Consider the following 22,954-nt stretch of genomic DNA (forward strand, 5'->3'; position numbering starts at 1 on the left):
GATCTCCTTATAAAGGCGAGGTCCAAGGAGCAGTTGTTGGTCGGAGTAGCACTATCTCGGGAAGTACTACAACAGCACGGATGGATTCTATACATTCCAAAGTCACAGCTGGTTCCTACCACACGCCTACTGTTCCTGGGGATGGTTCTGGACACAGAACAGAAAAAAGTGTTTCTCCCGCAGGAGAAAGCCAAGGAGATGTCATCTCTAGTCAGAGACCTCCTGAAACCAAAACAGGTATCGGTGCATCACTGCACACGAGTCCTGGGAAAAATGGTAGCTTCTTACGAAGCAAAATTCCATTCGGCAGGTTCCATACAAGAACCTTTTAGTGGGACCTCTTGGACAAGTGGTCGGGATCGCATCTTCAGATGCATCGGCTGATAACCCTGTCTCCAAGGACCAGGGTATCTCTACTGTGGTGGCTGCAGAGTGCTCATCTTCAAGAGGGCCGCAGATTCGGCATACAGGACTGGGTCCTGGTGACCACGGATGCCAGCCTTCAAGGCTGGGGGGCAGTCACACAGGGAAGAAATTTCCAAGGACTTTGGTCAAGTCAGGAGTCGTCCCTACACATAAATATTCTGGAACTGAGGGCCATTTACAATGCCCTAAGTCTGGCAAGGCCTCTGCTTCAAAACCAGCCGGTACTGATCCAATCAGACAACATCACGGCAGTCGCCCATGTAAACCGACAGGGCGGCACAAGAAGCAGGATGGCGATGGCAGAAGCCACAAGGATTCTCCGATGGGCGGAAAATCACGTCTTAGCACTGTCAGCAGTGTTCATTCCGGGAGTGGACAACTGGGAAGCAGACTTCCTCAGCAGACACGACCGACACCCGGGAGAGTGGGGACTTCATCCAGAAGTCTTCCAACTGTTGGTAAACCGTTGGGAAAGGCCACAGGTGGACATGATGGCGTCCCGCCTAAACAAAAAACTAGATATTGCGCCAGGTCAAGGGACCCTCAGGCAATAGCTGTGGACGCTCTAGTGACACCGTGGGTGTACCAGTCGGTTTATGTATTCCCTCCTCTGCCTCTCATACCAAAGGTACTGAGAATAATAAGAAAACGAGGAGTAAGAACGATACTCGTGGTTCCGGATGGGCCAAGAAGAGCTTGGTACCCAGAACTTACAGAAATAATATCAGAGGACCCATGGCCTCTACCGCTCAGACAGGATCTGCTACAGCAGGGGCCCTGTCTGTTCCAAGACTTACCGCGGCTGCGTTGGACGGCATGGCGGTTGAATTCCGGATCCTAAAGCAAAAGGGCATTCCGGAGGAAGTCATTCCTACGCTGATAAAAGCCAGGAAAGAAGTAACCGCAAACCATTATCACCGTATTTGGCGAAAATATGTTGCGTGGTGTGAGGCCAGGAAGGCCCCAACAGAGGAATTTCAGCTGGGTCGTTTTCTGCACTTCCTACAGTCGGGAGTGACTATGGGCCTAAAATTGGGTTCCATTAAGTTCCAGATTTCGGCTCTGTCGATTTTCTTCCAGAAAGAACTGGCTTCACTGCCTGAAGTTCAGACTTTTGTAAAGGGAGTGCTACATATTCAGCCCCCTTTTGTGCCTCCTGTGGCACCGTGGGATCTCAACGTGGTGTTGAGTTTCCTGAAATCACATTGGTTTGAGCCACTTAAAACTGTGGATCTGAAATATCTCACGTGGAAAGTGGTCATGTTATTGGCCTTGGCTTCGGCCAGGCGTGTGTCAGAATTGGCGGCTTTGTCATGTAAAAGCCCTTATCTGATTTTCCATATGGATAGGGCAGAATTGAGGACTCGTCCCCAGTTTCTCCCTAAGGTGGTATCAGCTTTTCACTTGAACCAACCTATTGTAGTGCCTGCGGCTACTAGGGACTTGGAAGATTCCAAGTTACTGGACGTAGTCAGGGCCTTAAAAATTTATATTTCCAGGACGGCTGGAGTCAGGAAAACTGACTCTTTTTTTATCCTGTATGCACCCAACAAAATAGGTGCCCCTGCTTCTAAGCAGACTATTGCTCGCTGGATTTGTAGCACAATTCAGCTGGCGCATTCTACGGCTGGATTGCCGCATCCTAAATCAGTAAAAGCCAATTCCACAAGGAAGGTGGGCTCATCTTGGGCGGCTGCCCGAGGGGTCTCGGCTTTACAACTTTGCCGAGCTGCAACTTGGTCAGGGGCAAACACGTTTGCAAAATTCTACAAATTTGATACCCTGGCTGAGGAGGACCTTGCGTTCTCTCATTCGGTGCTGCAGAGTCATCCGCACTCTCCCGCCCGTTTGGGAGCTTTGGTATAATCCCCATGGTCCTTACGGAGTTCCCAGCATCCACTAGGACGTCAGAGAAAATAAGATTTTACTCACCGGTAAATCTATTTCTCGTAGTCCGTAGTGGATGCTGGGCGCCCATCCCAAGTGCGGATTGTCTGCAATACTCGTATATAGTTATTGCCTAACTAAAGGGTTATTGTTGAGCCATCTGTTGAGAGGCTCAGTTATATTTCATACTGTTAACTGGGTATAGTATCACGAGTTATACGGTGTGATTGGTGTGGCTGGTATGAGTCTTACCCGGGATTCAAAATCCTTCCTTATTGTGTCAGCTCTTCCGGGCACAGTATCCTAACTGAGGTCTGGAGGAGGGGCATAGAGGGAGGAGCCAGTGCACACCAGATAGTACCTAATCTTTCTTTTAGAGTGCCCAGTCTCCTGCGGAGCCCGTCTATTCCCCATGGTCCTTACGGAGTTCCCAGCATCCACTACGGACTACGAGAAATAGATTTACCGGTGAGTAAAATCTTATTATAACATATGGTTGGTTTAAGTAACCTTCTTTGACTAAAGGTAATTGCCAGAAGGTCACAAATAGGAAGATCCTTCACCTATGTGTTACTTTTTGATGGACCTCATCCAAGTGGAAAAGTATCAAATTAACCATTTTTACAACATTTATGAGGTGCAGCATAGAATCTGCTTTGGTTTCTTCATGGTCCTCTATTGACAAAGCATGCCTAGGTTCCGCGAAACTGCGTAGGTTTATAGAGAGAGAACAGTTTTGTGAAAAAGCAAAACATTATACAGGCTGGGGAAAGAGTTGGATGGAGTTCGTTTTCATAGTAAGTACCTTGGTGCAACTTATATTGCTTTCCAGCTTAAAGGCAAATTCATTTTAACAAACAATATTGAAAAGCAATAAACGGTCACAAAGGGTGCATTTTAGCTTCATTACATGCTATGTGGAGATGCGTATGTAAATTTTCAACTGAGAAAAGGATTCTTGCACCAACTTCTGGCAGTCTTTGGCTATTCTCCTTTTTTTTAAATGCGGTGCATGCTGCACTTCTGCAGAGCCACGAATATGTAGGTACATGCCAAAAAATGTAATGCAAAGTGTCACACACAAAAAGTGACCCAGTGTACAGACACTCCTCATGTCCCCTCATCTTTCATGCTTCACATTGCAAATGTAATTTAATAAGAGGTACTAATGTGTTTAGAAGGCTGCACTTCCATATGGTGGTTACAGTTGTGTTAAGATAGTAAACTAACTTCAGTAAATACTGTGGGGGGTATTTAATTAGAGGTAAAAAAAAAAAAAACCCAAAACATTGGGTACTTTTTTCCGATGTTTCACCGATGTATTTATTTATTTATTTATTTATTTTTTACACAGGCTATCCAATTTGATCAGCTGTAGGAAAAACTAATAATAAATAAGCTTTCCTCCCGAAAACACACAGGTTTGGTGAAACCGGTGTGTTTTTGGTAGAAACAGCGTGCTGTTTCCAAGGATTTGGTTTCACCTGCCTGAGGCAGGTGAAACAAAATCTTCAATAAGCAGCATCTCGCACCAGCTTATCGTGGTTAATTGGATAGCCCCTAAAGGGACAATTAGCCGCAGTAAATTACAGCAGCTAAATGGATACCACCCTAAGGGGTATATGCAATATATTTTAATTCGACACAATTCGACCGTCGAATTCCGGCAGGTGGGTGCCGGAATTCTACATATTCAATAAAAAAAACGAATTCGACAGTCCCGCTGTCGAAAAACGGCCGATTTGACGGATTTTGATTCGATTTTAAAAAATGTAATGCCCGTTTTTCTCCCGCATGCTGGTACTTGTGGTTCTCCAAGTACCAGCTTGCGGGGGAGGCTTGCTGGGACTTGTAGTACTACTGAAAAAACAATATTCTTTCATTTTTCAAAAGGCTATCAGCCCCCCATCCGCAGCCCTTGGATGGGGGGGACAGCCTCGGGCTTCATCCCTGGCCCATGGGTGGCTGGGGGGGGGGGACCCCTTGATTGAAGGGGTCCCCACTCCTCCAGGGTACCCCGTCCAGGGGTGACTAGTTGGGTATTTAATGCCACGGCCGCAGGGCGCTGTATAAAAGTGACCCCCGGCTGTGGCATTATCTGTCCAGCTAGTGGAGCCCGGTGCTGGTGTAAAAAATACGGGGGACCCCTACTCTTTTTGTCCCCTGTATTTTCTGCACTAGCACCAGGCGCAGAGCCCGGTGCTGGTTTTAAAAATACGGGGGATCCCCTGTCAGTTTTTTCCCCGGATTTTTAGAACCAGTACCGGCTCGGAGAGCCCGAGGCTGGTTATGCTTAGGAGGGGGGACCCCACGCATTTTTTTTCAGATTTTTACCATTCCATTAAAAAAATATATATATTTGTAAAAATATATAAATAATACTTGTGCCTCCAAAATAGACAAACCAAGTACCTAATCCCTTCTAATATAAATAGATATGCTATTACCAATAAAAAAAACACAAAAAAAAACATGTTTTTAAAAAAAATTATTAGATTCCGCCAGCAAAGTGTGGCGGATTGAAAATGACGAATTTACTGTCTAAAAGCACTGTTGTCGAATTTACAATCGTCAATTGAATATACTTTTGTCGAATTGCCGCATTTGTACCATTGCAGAAATGTCAAATTTGACAAATGTCGAATTTCAAAAAGTCGAATTTGGAAAGTCCATTTTTTTGACGAAAAGTACTGAATTGCATTGTCGAAATTTTTTTTTGGGGGGGGGAAATGTCCCGTTTTTCGACATTTTCGGGAATTCAACCGCAATTGCGTATACCCCTAAGTGTTGATTATTGTTTTGTATCTTGTAAGTTTGACTCTATTCATTTTTAATTGTCACCATATTACTTTGTTGCTGCCTCAGTTATTTTGTCAATATATTTCTCTTTGAAGATTGTGATATGCTTTCTTCTACCACCCTTTTTATATTTCTCCACCCTCATATACATTTAAAAGTCCAATAAAATTTGTACTTAAACATATAGGTAACATCTTATAAATAAATTGCACGGTATTGCCAATGCGTAGTCCACAAATTTTTGAAGCCTCTCTTTTCTTCTTTATGTAGCCATGACAGGACTTTCACGGTCAACTCACTACTGCTAAGTGATGACCTTAGAAATAGTCAGATGACTATGAAACCGCTTATTTTTCACTGACCATAACCACCATGTAATGAGCAGCTGGTCGACCAGCGTTTCTGATCTCCTAAATGCTTATTCTGTTGTTCTGTTATTGGTGTGTACATTTTCCAGATTTAGTCGTCATGTCAACATTCAGAATGTCGAAATCACCACAGTGAACATGCCAACATATACAGTATATAATGTCGACAAGCATAATTTCCAACTTATGCCCATGTCATCATGAGCATAATGTAACATTGTGGATGTCGACATTACATACCACACCGGTTGAATCTGTCTTGGTTGTTTCTTCAGGGTGTAATGTATCTATTGATGAGTCTCTGTGATATTTTAGGTGATATTGGTAGATGTCGGTTCAGATTTCTCCAAGGATGTTCGCTCTAGCTACAGATGCGCATACCCCAAAATGTGGGATCCTGTGCAAAGATCCCCATAGCTCTGCTAATTTTCATTTTGTGCTCATGGGAATACAGTGGTTTTGCTTGATGGTTTCCTTCTAAGGGCCAAATTCAGTTAGCCACGAAAATTTGTAAAAAAATAAGATTTTACAGCAAATCACGAAAAGCGCCTGCTCAGTTGTCCACGAAAACAGATTTGCGGTGATTCTACCACAAATTCCAATTTACCACCTCTGAGCAGGTGATAAAATAACAGTTTTAAAATAAAGGACACTCTTGCAGATGAAAACATCAAACCGCGTTAGAATAACGATATAGTTGCCGTAACAGTAGCATACTCGGTCACAGATAACCAGCGTTGGCATTAAATGGTCAGCAGGTGAAGCCAGAAAGAAACACAGCAGAACAGCTTTAGTGGCACAGTCTCTGTATCCGCATGTAGAAATACGTCCCTTTTTAGTGAAGCATGCCGTTTAGCAGAGGCAGCAAGAAACAAACTCCTCTGAACTGCTTTGGTTACACAGTATCTGAGAAATGGATTAAACTTGTAGTTATCTGTACTAGGAAAAGAGGGGAGCTTACACTCTATGGGGGTAATTCAGAGTTGATCGCAGCAGCAAATGTGTTAGCAGTTGGGCAAAACCATGTGCACTGCTGGTGTGGCAGATATAACATGTGCAGAGAGTTAGATTTGGGCGGGTTGTTTTGTTTCTGTGCAGGGTAAATACTGGCTGCTTTATTTTTACACTGCAATTTAGATTTCAGATTGCACACACCCCACCCAAATCTAACTCCTTCTCTGCACATGTTATATCTGCCCCCCCCCCCCCCCCCGCCAGTGCACATGGTTTTGCCCAACTGCTAACAAATTTGCTGCTGTGATGAGCTCTGAATTACCCCCAATGTCCTATACCTCTAACAAAAGTGCAGCAATAACCATAGAGTGGAGTCCTCCCCTATATAATTTTTACAAATGACCAGCCACAGCATACGCCCTTATTACTGTGTACACCAGGGGTGGGCACCAGAAGGGAAGGGGAGCCTACCCTTTTTGTTCTATCACAGTTTAGGCAGCGTTTTGCAGCAGAGGATGTTAGCAGGGGCAGAGTTTTGCAGTGAGAGGGGTAACCGGGGCAGAGTTGGCAGTGGAAGGGCATTAAACAGTGTCTCACCACCCTGCAGTTGCGGCTCTTTTGTCTCCCAACTCTCCTCGGACTCTGCTCCACAGGGCGTCCGGGATGCTGCACACCATGCCGGGCCACTGTAGCTTGCAGGTGAAGCACCTCCTCTGGTCCGTTGATACTTCCATCTCGGCACCCACCTGAATTGGCTGTCCAGCAGGGGTCTTCTCCAGGTTCTTCTTGGAGCTTCCCTTGCGCTGTCTGCCTGTGCTGCAGGGTTCCTTTGACTGGGTCTTTATGACTGCAGCTCTGGGGGACTTTCAGCCGGGGTCTCTTCAGGGGTCCTGCAGCAGTTTCATGACAGTGCCACAACCGCTGACCCCCAGATCTCTCCTGTCATCCCTGTCCTCCTGGCCGCTAATCACCCACTCTCCTTGCCAGACCCCACTCTGCCTTACTAGTGGGTACATTACTGCACTCCTCACAGACAGGCTCCTATGTGTGTGTGTGTGTGTGTGTGTGTGTGTGTGTGTGTGTGTGTGTGTGTGTGTGTGTGTGTGTGTGTGTGTGTGTGTGTGTGTCTCTGAACTACATGGCTGCTCCTGCACAGGTACACTTCCCATCTGCGTGAGCCCCTTGTCTCCCCTCAGCTGCTTTTTTTTTTTATATCCCTCCTGCTGTTTGGTCTGCCTCTGCCTCAGGGTCTGCAGCCTCTCAGTTGTCTGGTTACAGCCAGGCCTTGCACTCCTCTGCCATCAGCCTAAGGGGTCTATTCAATGGCTGGCGGATCCTCTCCGACGGAGAGGATCCGACAGTTCAGTATTCAATGCTTGCCGGAAACGGGCAGCATTCCGACAATGCAGATTCCACTTGTTAACAAGTCAAATCTGCATCAGCCTCAAACTGTCGAAAACAGCCGTGTTTTCGACAGAAACGCGTGGATCGGTGGGTAACTCTCCAATCCACGTGTTTTTTGACAAGTGACGTTTTCTCCGACTGTCTGAAAAACAGCACTGTCATTGAATAAATCAAATGCAAATTCGACCTATTTCTGTCGAAAAGTGCAGTTTTTTTTCCAACTGTTGAAAAACCGGCACGAATTGAATAGACCCCTTTACCTCCAATCCTCGGGGGGCGGGGGATTTTCCCGGGTAAAGGCTGTTGCTGGCTAAGGGGAAACTTTTCTCATGGCTGGCACCAAACTCCCTGTCAGCTAGCTTGGCAGAGTCATTTAAAGTTCAACATCACTGCTGCCATGAGCTTTATTGAGGCAGCATTGCTATAGGGATTAAAAAAAAAACATGGGGGGTCTTTTTAAATGATAACAGTGGTGGTATTACAGTAACTTAGCCATTACTTGTATAATAGTTGATGGCTAGATGCATCAAATCACTGCTCATTGCATCTGGCCTCAGTGAAGTTTATAGGAGTGTGGCTAGGCTTGATGTTATAGTACTGTAGGTGAAGTGGTCATGCTCTGTTAAGAACTTACTAGTGTCTTCTCTTGTCACTTGATACATCATATCTGACAAACTAGTACCTTGTTCTCACGTGTAAAATAAAGAAATATTTACTAAGTTTTGAAAGCATTTACAGAAAGTATGTTATATGTTGTTGTTGTTGTTGTTGTTTCTATTGCTGAGATCTAATGTTATTCCCTGTAATCTCTTGTCAATGGCTGGACAAATACTGGTATTTGCTTTTTGTACAGGTAAGCGATCCCCAGTGAAGAAAAAAAGCCAGTTCTTCAACCCAGTGTTGAATGATCACCAGAAGCTGGCTGTGAGAAGGATACTGAGTGGAGAGTGCCGTCCTACTCCATATATTCTGTTTGGGCCTCCAGGGACTGGAAAAACTGTCACTGTCATTGAAGCTATTTTGCAGGTGACCATTTCCAATAAACAATTTAATGAAAACTTTTTCTAACCCATTATGTGTAGTGAGTGAGAAAATTTAATCACAAATCTCGTTAACAAGCTTACTGAATATATTATATGCATATTCTATTTAGTCAATAAGCAGTTTATGCTGGATGAAATAATTTTATGTTCAAATCATTGTGTATATATTATTGAATTGTCCTGCATTGTACAGAATTACTCATTGCATATCTTGTAGTGGATGATAAAGAAAGATTAGTAACCCAGGGTTTTGTTTCAGTTTATTATTCTGTTAGTGTGTGAAGTGTAGCAACAGCTCTCCCTTAATTTATATACACAAAGGCAGTTGTGGTTGTGTTATCTTGACCACAATATATGTATGTGTGTGTGTGTATATATGTGTGTGTGTGTGTATATATATATATATATATATATATATAATTATTTTTTTTCTCTGACGTCCTAGTGGATGCTGGGAACTCCGTAAGGACCATGGGGAATAGACGGGCTGCGCAGGAGACTGGGCACTCTAAAAGAAAGATTAGGTACTATCTGGTGTGCACTGGCTCCTCCCTCTATGCCCCTCCTCCAGACCTCAGTTAGAGTCTGTGCCCGGCCAGAGCTTGGTGCTCCTAGTGGGCTCTCCTGAGCTTGCTAGAAAGAAAGTATTTGTTAGGTTTTTTATTTTCAGTGAGATCTGCTGGCAACAGACTCACTGCTACGTGGGACTGAGGGGAGAGAAGCAAACCTACCTGCTTGCAGCTAGCTTGTGCTTCTTAGGCTACTGGACACCATTAGCTCCAGAGGGTTCGAACACAGGGCCTGACCTCGATCGTCCGTTCCCGGAGCCGCGCCGCCGTCCCCCTTGCAGAGCCAGAAGACAGAAGAGAAGCGATGAAATCGGCGGCAGAAGACTCATGTCTTCATTAAGGTAGCGCACAGCACCGCAGCTGTACGCCATTGCTCCCACAGCACACCCCTCCCCCGGTCACTGTAGGGTGCAGGGCGCTGGGGGAGGGGCGCCCTGGGCAGCAATAAAAATACCTTTGGCATAAAAATACACATAATACAGTCTGTGACTGTATATGTGTAAAACCCCCGCCATTTTTAGTCAGAAACAGGACAGAAGCCCGCCGCTGAGGGGGCGGGGCCTTCTTCCTCAGCACACCAGCGCCATTTTCTCTTCACAGCTCTGCTGGAAGGAAACTCCCCAGGCTCTCCCCTGCAGTATCCTGGTACCCTGGTACACAAAGGGTGAAAAGAGAGGGGGGGGCACATAAATTTAGGCGCAAAAATTGTGTATACAGCAGCTACTGGGTAAACACTGAGTTGTAGTGTAATCCCTGGGTTATATAGCGCTGGGGTGTGTGCTGGCATACTCTCTCTCTGTCTCTCCAAAGGGCCTTGTGGGGGAACTGTCTTCAAATAGAGCATCCCCTGTGTGTGTTGTGTGTCGGTACGCGTGTGTCGACATGTCTGAGGTAAAAGGCTCCTCTAAGGAGGTGATAGAGCGGATATGTATGTGAGAGGGTGTCTCCGTCGACAACGCCGACACCTGTTTGGATATGTGTAAGTGCTAAGGTGAATTTATTGCACAAATGGTTAGGGAACAGACAGGAAATCTACCCATGTCTGTCCCTATGTCACAGAGACCTTCAGAGTCTCACAATGCTCACTATCCAAAATAACAAACACTGGTATCGACACGGAGTTTAACTCCACTGTCGACTACGATAATGCAAAGTTACAGCCAAGATGGCTAGAAGGTATTCAATATATGATATTGAAATAAAAGATGATTTGCATATCACTGATGACTCATCTGTCCCTGACACAAGAGTACACATGTTTAAGGGGAAGAATGCTGAGGTAAATTTCCCTCCTCTCATGAGGAAAAAGAGCGGGAATCTCCAGACAAGAGACGGCAGCTTCCCACAAGAGAATTCTCAGGCTGTATCCTTTCCCCACTAGGGCCAGGATGTGTTGAGAATCTTCCCCTAGGGTGTCCGGTTTGCACAGACTGTAGCACTTGCTATTCTCAGGGATCCTGCAGATAGCGTGCACATTCTAGTATACTACCCAGACCGGCGTTTGTGTCGGCATGGGTTTATAGCGCTGTGGCAGCGTGAACAGGTACCTTATCAGCAGAGATTGAGACCCTAGTTAATATATTAAAGATGCTGTCTTAAGTGATAGATATATAGTTATAAAGCATGCCCAAAGAGACATGAGTATAGTGGGTCCTAGAGTCAAAGCTATGTCGATCTCTGCTTGACGTGTCCTGTAGAATATGCATTGGACAGATGATGCCGACTTAAGAGGCATATGGAAGGCTGAGGATTGTTTGGAGAAGGGTTCTCGGGCCTGGTCTCCACAGCTATAGCTGGTAATTCTGCTAGTTTGCCTTATATTCCTGCACAGCCTAAGAAAGCACAACATTATTAAATGCAGCCTTTCGAATAAAGAAACTAGAAAGTCTGAGGTGCGTCCTTTCTTGTCAGAGCCGGGATCAACACAGCTAGTTCCCAGGAACAGAAGTCCTCCCCGGCCCCTACAAAAATCCACCTATGCCGCTGGGGCTCCACAGGCGGAGCTAGGCCCGGTGGGGACACGCCTTCGTAAGTTCAGCCACAAGTGGGTTCATTCCCTGTTAGGTCCCTGGGCAATAGATATTGTGTCTCAGGGATACAAGCTGGACTGTGAGAAGATGCCCCCTCACCGACGGCCCTGCGGCCTTCCCCCCAAGAGGGGGAGCCAGTGTTAACTGCAATTCACAAATTGTATCTTTAACAGGTGGTGGTCAAGGGTCCCCTCCTTCAACAAGAGGGTGTTATTATTCGACCATGTTGTAATCCCGAAACCAGACGGTTCGGTCAGACCCATATTGAATTAAAAATCCCTGAACATATACCTGAGAAGGTTCAAGTTCAAGATGGAATCGCTAAGAGCGGTCAGGGCAAGCCTAAAAAGAGGGAGACTTTATCGTGAATCGGGTCATAAGGGATGCATACCTTCATGTCCCCATTTATCCACCTCATTAGGCGTACCTCAGAATTGCGGTACGGGATTGTCATAACCAAGGTAATGGCGGATATGATTGTGCTCTTGCGGAAGCAAGGTGTCACTATTATCACGTACTTGGACGATCTCCTCATACAAGCGAGATCAAGAGAGCAGTTGCTGAACAGCGTATCACTTTCTCTGGAAGTGTAACGGCAACACGGCTGGATTTTATATATTCCAAAGTCGCAGTTGGTTCCTACAGCTCATCTGCCTCTCCTAGGCACGATCCTAGACACAGACCAGAAAAGGGTTTATCTCCCGATAGAGAGAGCTCAGGAGCTCATGACACTGGTCAGGAATCTATTAAAACCAAAACAGGTGTCAGTGCATCACTGCACTCGAGTCCTGGGAAGGATGGTGGCATCATACGAGGCCATCCCCTTAGGCAGGTTCCATGCGAGGACCTTCCAATGGGACTTACTGGACAAGTGGTCCAGATCACCTCTTCAGATGCATCGGTTAATCACCCTATCCCCCAGGGCCAGGGTGTCTCTCCTGTGGTGGCTGCAGAGTGCTCACCTTCTCGAGGGCCGCAGATTCGGCATTCAGGACTGGATCCTGGTGACCACGGATGCAAGCCTCCGAGGGTGGGTGGCAGTTACACAGGTAAGAAATTTCCAAGGTCTGTGGTCAAGTCAACAGACTTGCCTTCACATCAATATCCTGGAACTAAGGGCCATATACAACTCCCTAAGTCAAGCGGAGATCCTGCTTCGCGACCAACCGGTTCTGATCCAGTCAGACCGCAGGGGTTCATGTAAACCGCCAAGGCGGCACAAGGAGCAGGGTGGCGAGGGTAAAAGCCACCAGAATTCTTCGCTGGGCGGAGAATCAAGTAAGCGCACTGTCAGCAGTGTTCATTCCGGGAGTGGACAACTGGGAAGCAGACTTCCTCAGCAGGCACGACCTCCACCCGGGAAAGTGGGGACTTCATCAGGAAGTCTTCACGCAGTTTGCAAATTGATGGGAACTGCCTCAGGTGGACTAGATGGCGTCCCACCTCAATAAAAAGCTAAAAAAGGTTTTAAGCCGGGTCAAGGGACCCTCAGGTGATAGCTGTGGTCGCACTAGTAACACCGTGGGTGTTCCAGTCGGTCTCTGTATTCCCGCCTCTTCCTCTCATACCCAAGGGCTGAGAATTGTAATAAAAGGAGGAGTGAAAACAATATTCTTTGCTCCGAATGGGCCAAGAAGGACTCGGTACCCGGAGCTGCAAGAAATGCTCTCAGAGGACTCAGGGCTTCTGCCTCTCAGACAGGACATGTTGCAACAGGGGCCCTGTCTGTTCCAAGACTTACCGCGGCTGCATTTGACGGCATGGCGGTTGAACGCCGAATAGCGGAAAAGGGCATTCCGGATGCAGTTATTCCTACGCTGATAAAGGCTAGGAAAGACGTGACAGCAAGACTTTTTCACTGTATATGGCGAAAATAGGTTGCTTGGTGTGAGGCCGGGAAGGCCCTACAGAGGAATTCCAGCAGGGTCGATTCCTGCACTTCCTACAGTCAGGAGTGACTATGGGCCTAAAATTAGGATCCATAAAGGTCAAGATTTCGGCCCTATCCATTTTCTCTCAAAAAGAACTGGCTTCACTGCCTGAAGTTCAGACGTTGTTCCGGGGGTGCTGCATATTCAGCCTCCTTTTGTGCCACCGGTGGCACCTTGGGATCTTAACGTTGTGTTGGATTTCCTGAAATACCACTGGTTTGAGCCACTTAAGACCGTGGAGCTAAAATATCTCACGTGGAAAGTGGTCATGCTATTGGCCTTAGCTTCGGCTAGGCGTGTGTCAGAATTGGCGGTTTTGTCATGTAAAAGTCCTTATCTGATCTTCCATATGGACAGGGCAGAATTGAGGACTCGTCCCAATTTCTCCCTAGGGTGGTATCATCGTTTCATTTGAACCAGCCTATGTGGTGCCTGCGGCTACTAGGGACTTGGAGGATTCCAAGTTGCTGGCCATAGTCCGGGCTTTGAAAATTTATGTTTCCAGAACGGCGGGAGTCAGAAAGTCTGACTCGCTGTTTATTCTGTATGCAGCCAACAAGGTTGGCGCTCCTGCTTCGAAGCAGACTATTGCTCGCTGGATCTATAGCACGATTCAGCAGGTTCACTCTGCGGCTGGATTGCCGCATCCAGAATCGGTGAAAGCCCATTCCACAAGGAAGGTGGGCTCTTCTTGGGCGGCTGCCCGAGGGGTCTCGGTTTTACAGCTTTGCCGAGCTGCTGCTTGGTCGGGGTCAAACAAGTTCTACAAGTTTGATACCCTGGCTGAGGAGGACCTTGAGTTTGCTCATGCGGTGCTGCAGAGTCATCCGCACTCTCCCGCCCGTTTGGGAGCTTTGGTATAATCCCCATGGTCCTTACGGAGTTCCCAGCATCCACTAGGACGTCAGAGAAAATAAGAATTTACTCACCGGTAATTCTATTTCTCGTAGTCCGTAGTGGATGCTGGGCGCCCGTCCCAAGTGCGGACTCTCTGCAATACATGTATATAGTTATTGCTTAACTAAAGGGTTATTGTTATGAGCCATCCGTAAAATGAGGCTCAGTTGTTGTTCATACTGTTAACTGGGTATGGTTATCACAAGTTGTACAGTGTGATTGGTGTGGCTGGTATGAGTCGTACCCTGGATTCCAAATCCTTTCCTTGTTGTGTCAGCTCTTCCGGGCACAGTTTCCCTAACTGAGGTCTGGAGGAGGGGCATAGAGGGAGGAGCCAGTGCACACCAGATAGTACATAATCTTTCTTTTAGAGTGCCCAGTCTCCTGCGGAGCCCGTCTATTCCATATGGTCCTTACGAAGTTCCCAGCATCCACTACGGACTACGAGAAATAGAATTACCGGTGAGTAAATTCTTATTATTTATTTATTTTCTACTGCGGGGTGCACTGGGCTCCACAAGGAAATACATTGGGGTGTAGAGTAGGATCTTGATCCGAGGCACCAACAGGCTCAAAGCTTTTGACTGTTCCCAAGATGCACAGCGCCGCCTCCTCTATAACCCCGCCTCCATGCCAGTGAGCTCAATTTGTAAGTTGGTGCCTTGCAGTATGCAGGCACTTTACAGATGGCTGCCTTAAGCAGCGTTTTTCAATGTAATTTTAGTGACTGAACAGAAGAATCTGTTTGAAGACTTCAAGGGCTGCTGCTGGTAAAGTCTTAGAGACTTTTCAGTGTGCAACTTCATCACCCCCAGCGGCGCTGTATACTCCCGCGCCGGGGTTGCCGGGTCACTGAAGCGGAGACTAAGGCTTCTTCTTAACTGTGAGTCTCACACACGCCGCCGTCTCCGGGATCACAGGGCCGCAGACAAGGAGGAGGTAAGGGGCTCCTGTACCGCACTTTACCGCGATCCAGCGCGGCCGAAGGAGGTGGGCCGCACGCGCGCTGGCTTGGGCCCTGATTACTGGGCAGCTTGCTCCACTAGCGACCAGGGTATTCTTTAGAGCACAGGTCAGGGGGACTTAGTACAATTCCCCCGTTTTATGTTCTGCCCGCACACCCGGTGGGGATGCCAGCAGGGGGAGCAGCCCGGACCTGAGGCCCCTTCCCCCCAGCTCCAGGGCGCCATTTCTACAATGTTCCCGCCCTGTAGCTGCCTCCTTCTCCTTCACTCCTGGTCTGCGGCCATTACAGCTTGAGCCTTGCTGTTCCTGGGATTGCTGGGGCAAATCCTCCTCTGTGGAACCGCCTGACTGCCAGTGCTGTGCTTCCTACAGGACACTTGTGTATTCTACCTGTCACTGCGACTGTGTTAGTTAAGAGAGCGTGCATACCTTCAGGGTTGTGTGGTACAAACACCTTGTGATATACATCCAGTGTTTACTGTGTTTGTTATATCTATAGTTATCCAGTGCAGTTTATGGTACATAATTTCTGCATGGTACGCTTGTGACTATATATGTGTGTGTGCATGTAGCCGCTGCGTGGTTGCCTTATTGCAGGGTATTTCACTCAGCGTAGAAATAAAGGTTACCCAAGGTTCTCGGGCGCTTTGGTATGAGGTGCTATGTCAAGCAGCAGCCTTAAAAATACGGGAAGTCACTCCCACAAAGTGTAAACAAAAGGCAGAATGAGGCTGCGCTTAACTGTTACATATGACAACAATAGTATCTGATAATTCAAAATTTAATATTAAAAATAAATGCACTAGAGTATAAAAATATATACACCATTGATAGCATGCTCCAATAATAAACGTTAAAAAGTATACATGGTACAGTGAATAAAACCAGGGTACCCAATGTGCCAGGAGTGGAAATAATAACTGGATAAGAAAGTCTGTTCCAAATTTTTTTCCCCCAATAGTAGATAAGTCCAGCAAAAACAGATTTATAGGAGGTATGCAGATATCCAATAGTGTAACTTTACCGCTAGAGGGTATGTTGCTCCAAGATAGTGAATGGTGAGCTCCTCATGCAGTGCGGTAGGCAAAGTTCATCAGTTCAGCTTAAGTACAAAACCCTCCAAAGTGGATATTGTTCTGGAATGTAGTAGGGGATGGTCCGGACTTTCAAATAAAGATTCCTGGCGTGGGTCCCTGTAAACTGACGCGTTTCGCTGCACTCAGGTAGCAGCTTTTAAAAAAATAAAAATAAATTTGGAACAGACTTCCTTATCCAATTATTATTTCCACTCCTGGCACATTGGGTAACCCTGGTTTTATTCACTGTACCATGTATACTTTTTAACGTTTATTATTGGAGCATGCTATCAATGGTGTATATATTTTTATACTCTAGTGCATTTATTTTTAATATTAAATTTTGAATTATCAGATACTATTGTTGTCATATGTAACAGTTTAGCGCAGCCTCATTCTGCCTTTTATTTCACTCAGCGTGCTATTCCTATATTGTTATACCTGAGGGGGCCAAGTGTTTCAGGTTTTTTTCTATTTTCAGTGTAGGATTATATCACAAGATATACTGTCGGGGTATTTTTGCTTGTGATTTATAGTCACCATATATTCTATATCTATTGAACCTCCGGTCTGTGCTGTCTGAGAGTTCTTGCTAGGTATAGTGCTGCTACACCTTGTACCGGGTTGCCCATTATTGTGCACATAGTTATGTCTGCTATACGTGGCAACGACGTTGGGGCCTCTCCCAGACTGCGTGGTAGTGAGGCCGCAGACGTAATGGAGGATAATTTAGCATCTGAGAGTTCAGGTTCAGGGGGTTCATTACCCCCCAGTGGGTCAGTAGCGCTTGGGGCATCACAGGATCCGCCTTGGGCTACATTCTCCACATTGCTAAGCACACTTGTGACTAAATTGATGCCCCCCGTGGGACCACCTGTGCCACTGCAGCAGTTTATGGTCCCTGCTGTGAACCCGCCATGGGTGGATCATCTTTCCACTCAGCTGCGCATTTGAACCGATTTATGACTAAATCTAAGGGTCATTCTCGCCCGCCTAAGACTCCGTCATCTTCTAAGCGGGCCATTACCTCCTCCCAATCCACGGCTTTAACCGACGCGTCCTCTGAGGAGGACGGTGCATATACTGACCCCGCTAACACTGACGCTGACGTTTCAGATGGGGAAGGGAAGTCATCCGTGGATGTCCCGGATTAGATTGAGGCGATTCGGCTCATTCTTCAAGTGTCTGATGATACTGAGCCTGAAACTGTCTCCAAGAAACCGGTTAGGTTTAAGCGTAAGAAGGTGGTTAAACAGGTTTTACCCCATTCTGAACACCTGGTTGACATACATCAGGAATCCTGGGAAAATCCGGGGATAAAGCTTACACCGAATAAGAGACTGTTGGCTCGCTATCCTCTCTCTGTGGTGTGTAAAAATTGGGAAACCCCACCGCCTGTAGATTCTCATGTGGCGCGTATGGTTGTTTTCTCTTACATCCTAGAGGATGCTGGGGACTCCGTAAGGACCAAGGGGAACAGACGGGCTCCACAGGAGACATGGGCACCAAAAAAGAACTTTAGGTATGGGTGTGCACTGGCTCCTCCCTCTATGCCCCTCCACCAGACCTCAGTTTGATACTGTGCCCAGAGGAGACTGGGTGCATTACAGGGAGCTCTCCTGAGTTTCCTGGAGAAAAGTATTTTGTTAGGTTTTTTATTTTCAGGGAGACCTGCTGGCAACAGGCTCCCTGCATCGTGGGACAGAGGAGAGAGAAGCAGACCTACTTAAATGTTAGGCTCTGCTTCTTAGGCTACTGGACACCATTAGCTCCAGAGGGAGTCAGAACGCAGGTCTCCCCTTGCGGTTCGTCCCGGAGCCGCGCCGTCGTCCTCCTCGCAGAGCCGGAAGATAGAAGCCGGGTGAGTATTGGAAGGCAGAAGACTTCAGAGCTTCACCGAGGTAACGCTGCGCATCATTGCTCCCACACAACACAAACAGCGCACACTGTTGGGTGCAGGGCGCAGGGGGGGCGCCCTGGGCAGCAATGTTATACCTCTAGGACTGGCTATATAGATATATACACTTTATTTGGTGTTATTTATGAGAATTCCCCGCCAGTTTGTTTAAAAGAGCAGGACCGAAGCCCGCCACTGAGGGGGCGGAGCTTGTTCCTCAGCACTCACCAGCGCCATTTTCTCCACAGTACACGCTGAAAAGCTGGCTCCCCGGACTCTCCCCTGCTGATCACCGGTGACAGAGGGTTTTAAAGAAGGGGGGGGGGGACACATAATTGGCGCAGTATATATATATATTTATATATATATATATATATATATATATATATATATAAGAGCGCTATATCTGGGTAATTTTTTCCATGGTTATTGGCGCTGGGTGTGTGCTGGCATACTCTCTCTCTGTCTCTCCAAAGGGCCTTGTGGGGGATCTATCTCCAGATTAGAGATTTCCCTGAGTGTGTGCAGTGTCGGTACGTGCGTGTCGGCATGTCTGAAGCGGAAGGCTCTCCTAGGGATGAGGTGGAGCGCATGAGTGTGGTGTCTCCGTCGGCAACGCCGACACAGTACTAGTTGGATATGTGGAATGTCTTAAATGCGAATGTAAATTTATTGCACAAACGTTTGGACAAAGCAGAGTCCAGGGATTGTACAGGGGGTCATGCCCTGCCTTTCCCTATGTCACAGGGGCCTTCTGGGTCTCAAAAATGCCCACTTTCTCCAGTAGTAGACACAGATACCGACACGGATTTTGAATCCAGTGTCGATTATGATGATGCGAGGTTGCAGCCAAAATTGGCAAAGAGTATTCATTATATGATTATTGCTATAAAGGATGTGCTGCATATTATAGATGACCCCGCTGTACCTAATCCAAGGGTCCACATGTTTAAAGAAAAGAAACCTGAGGTTACCTTTCCACCTTCTTTTGAATTAAATGAGTTATTTGAAAGTGCTTGGGAAACTCCAGACAAGAAACTGCAGATTCCCAAAAGGATTCTTATGGCGTATCCTTTCCCGATCAAGGACAGGATACGGTGGGAATCCTCCCCAAGGGTGGACAAAGCGTTGACGCGCATTTCCAAAAAAAGGTGGCGCTGCAGTCTCATTATACCGCAACCCTCAGGGATCCTGCTGATCGCAAGCAGGAGACTACCTTGAAGTCAATTTACACACATACTGGTACATTACTCACGCCGGCAATAGCGTCGGCTTGGGTTTGTAGCGCTGTAATAGCGTGGACCGATACCTTATCTGCTGATTTTGACACGAAGGATAAGGAAACTATTTTGTTGACCCTGGGCCATATTAAGGATGCGGTCCTTTATATGAGAGAGGCTCAGAGGGATGTGGGCATACTGGGATCCAGAGCGAACACTATGGCGATTTCTGCCAGGCGAGCACTGTGGACCCGACAGTGGACAGGTGATGCCGACTCGAAACGGCATATGGAGGTTTTGCCTTACAAGGGTGAGGAACTGTTTGGGGAAGGCCTCACGGACCTAGTTTCCACGGCTACGGCAGGTAAATCCGCTTTTTTACCTTCTGTTTCCTCACAGCCTAAGAAAGCACCACATTATCAGATGCAGTCCTTTCGGTCGCATAAATCCAAGAGAGCTCGGGGATCTTCCTTTTTTGCCAGAGGTAAGGGCAAGGGGGAAAAGCTGCCAGCTACAGCCAGTTCCCAGGAACAGAAGTCCTCCCCGGCTTCTACTAAATCCACCGCATGACGCTGGGGCTCCACTGGGGGAGTCCGCTCCAGTGGGGGCACGTCTTCGTCTGTTCAGCCAAGTCTGGGTTCACTCTCAGGTGGATCCCTGGGCAATAGACATTGTTTCCCAGGGGTACAAGCTGGAATTCGAAGAGGTGCCTCCTCGCCGGTTTTTCAAATCGGCACTACCGACTTCTTCCCCAGAGAGGGAAGTAGTTTTGGCGGCAATTCAAAAGTTGTGCCTTCAACAAGTGGTGGTCGAAGTTCCCCTGCTGCAGCGGGGGATGGGCTATTGCTCAACACTGTTTGTGGTCCCGAAACCGGACGGTTCGGTCAGACCCATTCTGAATTTAAAATTCTTAAATCTATACTTAAAGAGGTTCAAGTTCAAGATGGAATCGCTCAGAGCGGTCATCGCAAGCCTGGAAGGGGGAGATTATATGGTGTTCCTGGACATAAAGGATGCATTACCTTCATGTCCCCATATATCAACCTCATCAGGCGTTCCTGAGATTTGTTGTGCAGGATTGTCATTACCAATTTCAGACGTTGCCGTTTGGGCTTTCCACGGCCCGAGGATTTTTACCAAATTAATGGCGGAAAGGATGGTGCTCCTGCGCAAGCTGGGGGTCACAGTTATCCCATACTTGGACGATCTCCTGATAAAAGCGAGATCGAGAGAACAGTTGCTGGACAGCGTACCACTCTCCCTGAGGGTATTGCAACCACACGGTTGGATTCTCAATCTACCGAAGTCACAGTTAGTTCCAACGACCCGATTGCCTTTCTTAGGCATGATTCTGGACACAGAATGCAAGAGGGTCTTTCTCCTGATGGAAAAGGTCCAGGAACTTCAGAGCTTGGTCAGAGACCTGTTAAAGCCAGACAGGGTGTCGGTACATCACTGCACTCGAGTACTGGGAAAAATGGTGGCGTCTTACGAGGCCATTCCATTCGGCAGGTTCCATGCAAGGACTTTTCAGTGGGACCTTCTGGACAAGTGGTCCCGGTCACATCTACAGATTCATCAGATGATCCGCCTGTCCCCCAGGGCCAGGGTATCTCTCCTGTGGTGGCTGCAGAGTGCTCACCTTCTAGAGGGTCGCATGTTCGTCATTCAGGACTGGGTTCTGGTAACCACGGACGTGAGCCTCCGAGGATGGGGAGCAGTCACACAGGGAAGAAACTTCCAAGGTCTGTGGTCAAACCAGGAGGCTTATCTACACATCAACGTACTGGAATTAAGGGCCATATACAACGGCCTTCGTCAAGCGGAGACTTTACTTCGAGGTCTACCGGTTCTGATTCAGTCACACAACATCACAGCAGTGGCACATGTAAACCGCCAAGGCGGCACAAGGAGCAGAGTCGCAATGGCAGAAGCCTCAAAGATTCTCTGATGGGTGGAGAGTCATGTAAGCGCTCTGACAGCAGTCTTCATTCCGGGAGTGGACAACTGGGAAGCAGACTTCCTAAGCAGACACTATCTATCTGCATCCAGGAGAGTGGGGACTTCATCAGGAAGTCTTCGCAGAGATTGCAAGTCAGTGGGGACTGCCTCAAATAGACATGATGGCTTCACGCCTCAACAAGAAACTTCCGAGATATTGCGCCAGGTCAAGGGACCCTCAGGCGGTTGCAGTGGACGCACTGGTGACACCGTGGGTGTTTCAGTCGGTCTATGTGTTCCCTCCTCTTCCTCTCATCTCAAAGATACTGAGAATCATAAGACGAAGAGGGATTCAGACAATTCTCATTGTTCCAGATTGGCCTCGAAGGGCCTGGTATCCGGATCTTCAGGAAATGCTCACAGAAGATCCGTGGCCTCTTCCTCTCAGGGAAGACCTGTTACAACAAGGGCCCTGTCTGTTCCAGGACTTACCGCGACTGCGTTTGACGGCATGGCGGTTGAACGCAGGATCCTAGCGGAGAAGGGCATTCCTGATGAGGTCATCCCTACTCTGATAAAGGCTAGGAAGGAGGTGACATCGAAACATTATCACCGGATCTGGAGGAAGTATGTGTATTGGTGCGAAGCCAAGACTGCTCCTCCGGAAGAATTCCATCTGGGCCGTTTTCTCCACTTCCTGCAAACTGGAGTGAATTTGGGCCTAAAGTTAGGCTCCATTAAGGTTCAGATTTCGGCCCTATCCATTTTCTTTCAAAAGGAATTGGCTTCTCTTCCAGAAGTCCAGACATTCGTGAAAGGGGTGCTGCATATCCAGCCTCCTTTTGTGCCTCCAGTGGCACCGTGGGACCTTAACGTGGTGTTACGGTTTCTTAAGTCTCACTGGTTTGAACCTCTTCAAACCGTTGAATTGAAGTATCTCACTTGGAAGGTGGTCATGTTATTGGCCTTGGCTTCGGCGCGGCGAGTGTCGGAGTTGGCGGCTTTGTTTTACAAAAGCCCTTATCTGATTTTCCATGTGGATAGAGCTGAGTTGCGGACTCGTCCTCCATTTTTGCCTAAGATGTTTTTTCTTTTCATATGAACCAACCTATTGTGGTGCCGGTGGCTACAAGGGACATGGAGGATTCCGAGTCCCTGGATGTGGTCAGGGCATTGAAAATTTATGTTGCCAGAACGGCTCAGGTTAGGAAAACAGAGGCCCTGTTTATCCTGTATGCAGCCAACAAAGGACTAAGCAGCCTATTGCTCACTGGATCTGTAACACGTTTCAGCAGGCTCATTCTACGGCTGGATTGCCATTACCGAATTCGGTAAAGGCCCATTCCACTAGGAAGGTGGGCTCTTCTTGGGCGGCTGCCTGAGGCGTCTTGGCATTACGAGCGGCGACTTGGTCAGGTTCAAACACTTTTGCAATTTTCTACAAGTTTGATACCTTGGCTGAGGAGGACCTCGTGTTTGCTCATTCGGTGCTGCAGAGTCATCCACACTCTCCCGCCCGTTTTGGAGCTCTGGTATAATCCCCATG

General features: G+C 47.4%; 1 protein-coding gene across 1 annotated transcript in view; it reads left to right on the top strand.

Annotated features, from left to right (window-relative positions):
* The window catches only part of MOV10L1 (Mov10 like RNA helicase 1), a 432,265-nt gene that overhangs the window by 259,388 nt on the left and 149,923 nt on the right, over positions 1–22,954 (top strand). The window contains exon 14 of the mRNA XM_063929997.1: positions 8,692–8,864. Coding sequence (XP_063786067.1) covers positions 8,692–8,864 — 173 coding nt within the window. The remainder of the gene's footprint in view (positions 1–8,691; positions 8,865–22,954) is intronic.

The sequence above is a fragment of the Pseudophryne corroboree genome, chromosome 6 (assembly GCF_028390025.1).
Source record: "Pseudophryne corroboree isolate aPseCor3 chromosome 6, aPseCor3.hap2, whole genome shotgun sequence".
Classification (NCBI taxonomy): domain Eukaryota; kingdom Metazoa; phylum Chordata; class Amphibia; order Anura; family Myobatrachidae; genus Pseudophryne; species Pseudophryne corroboree.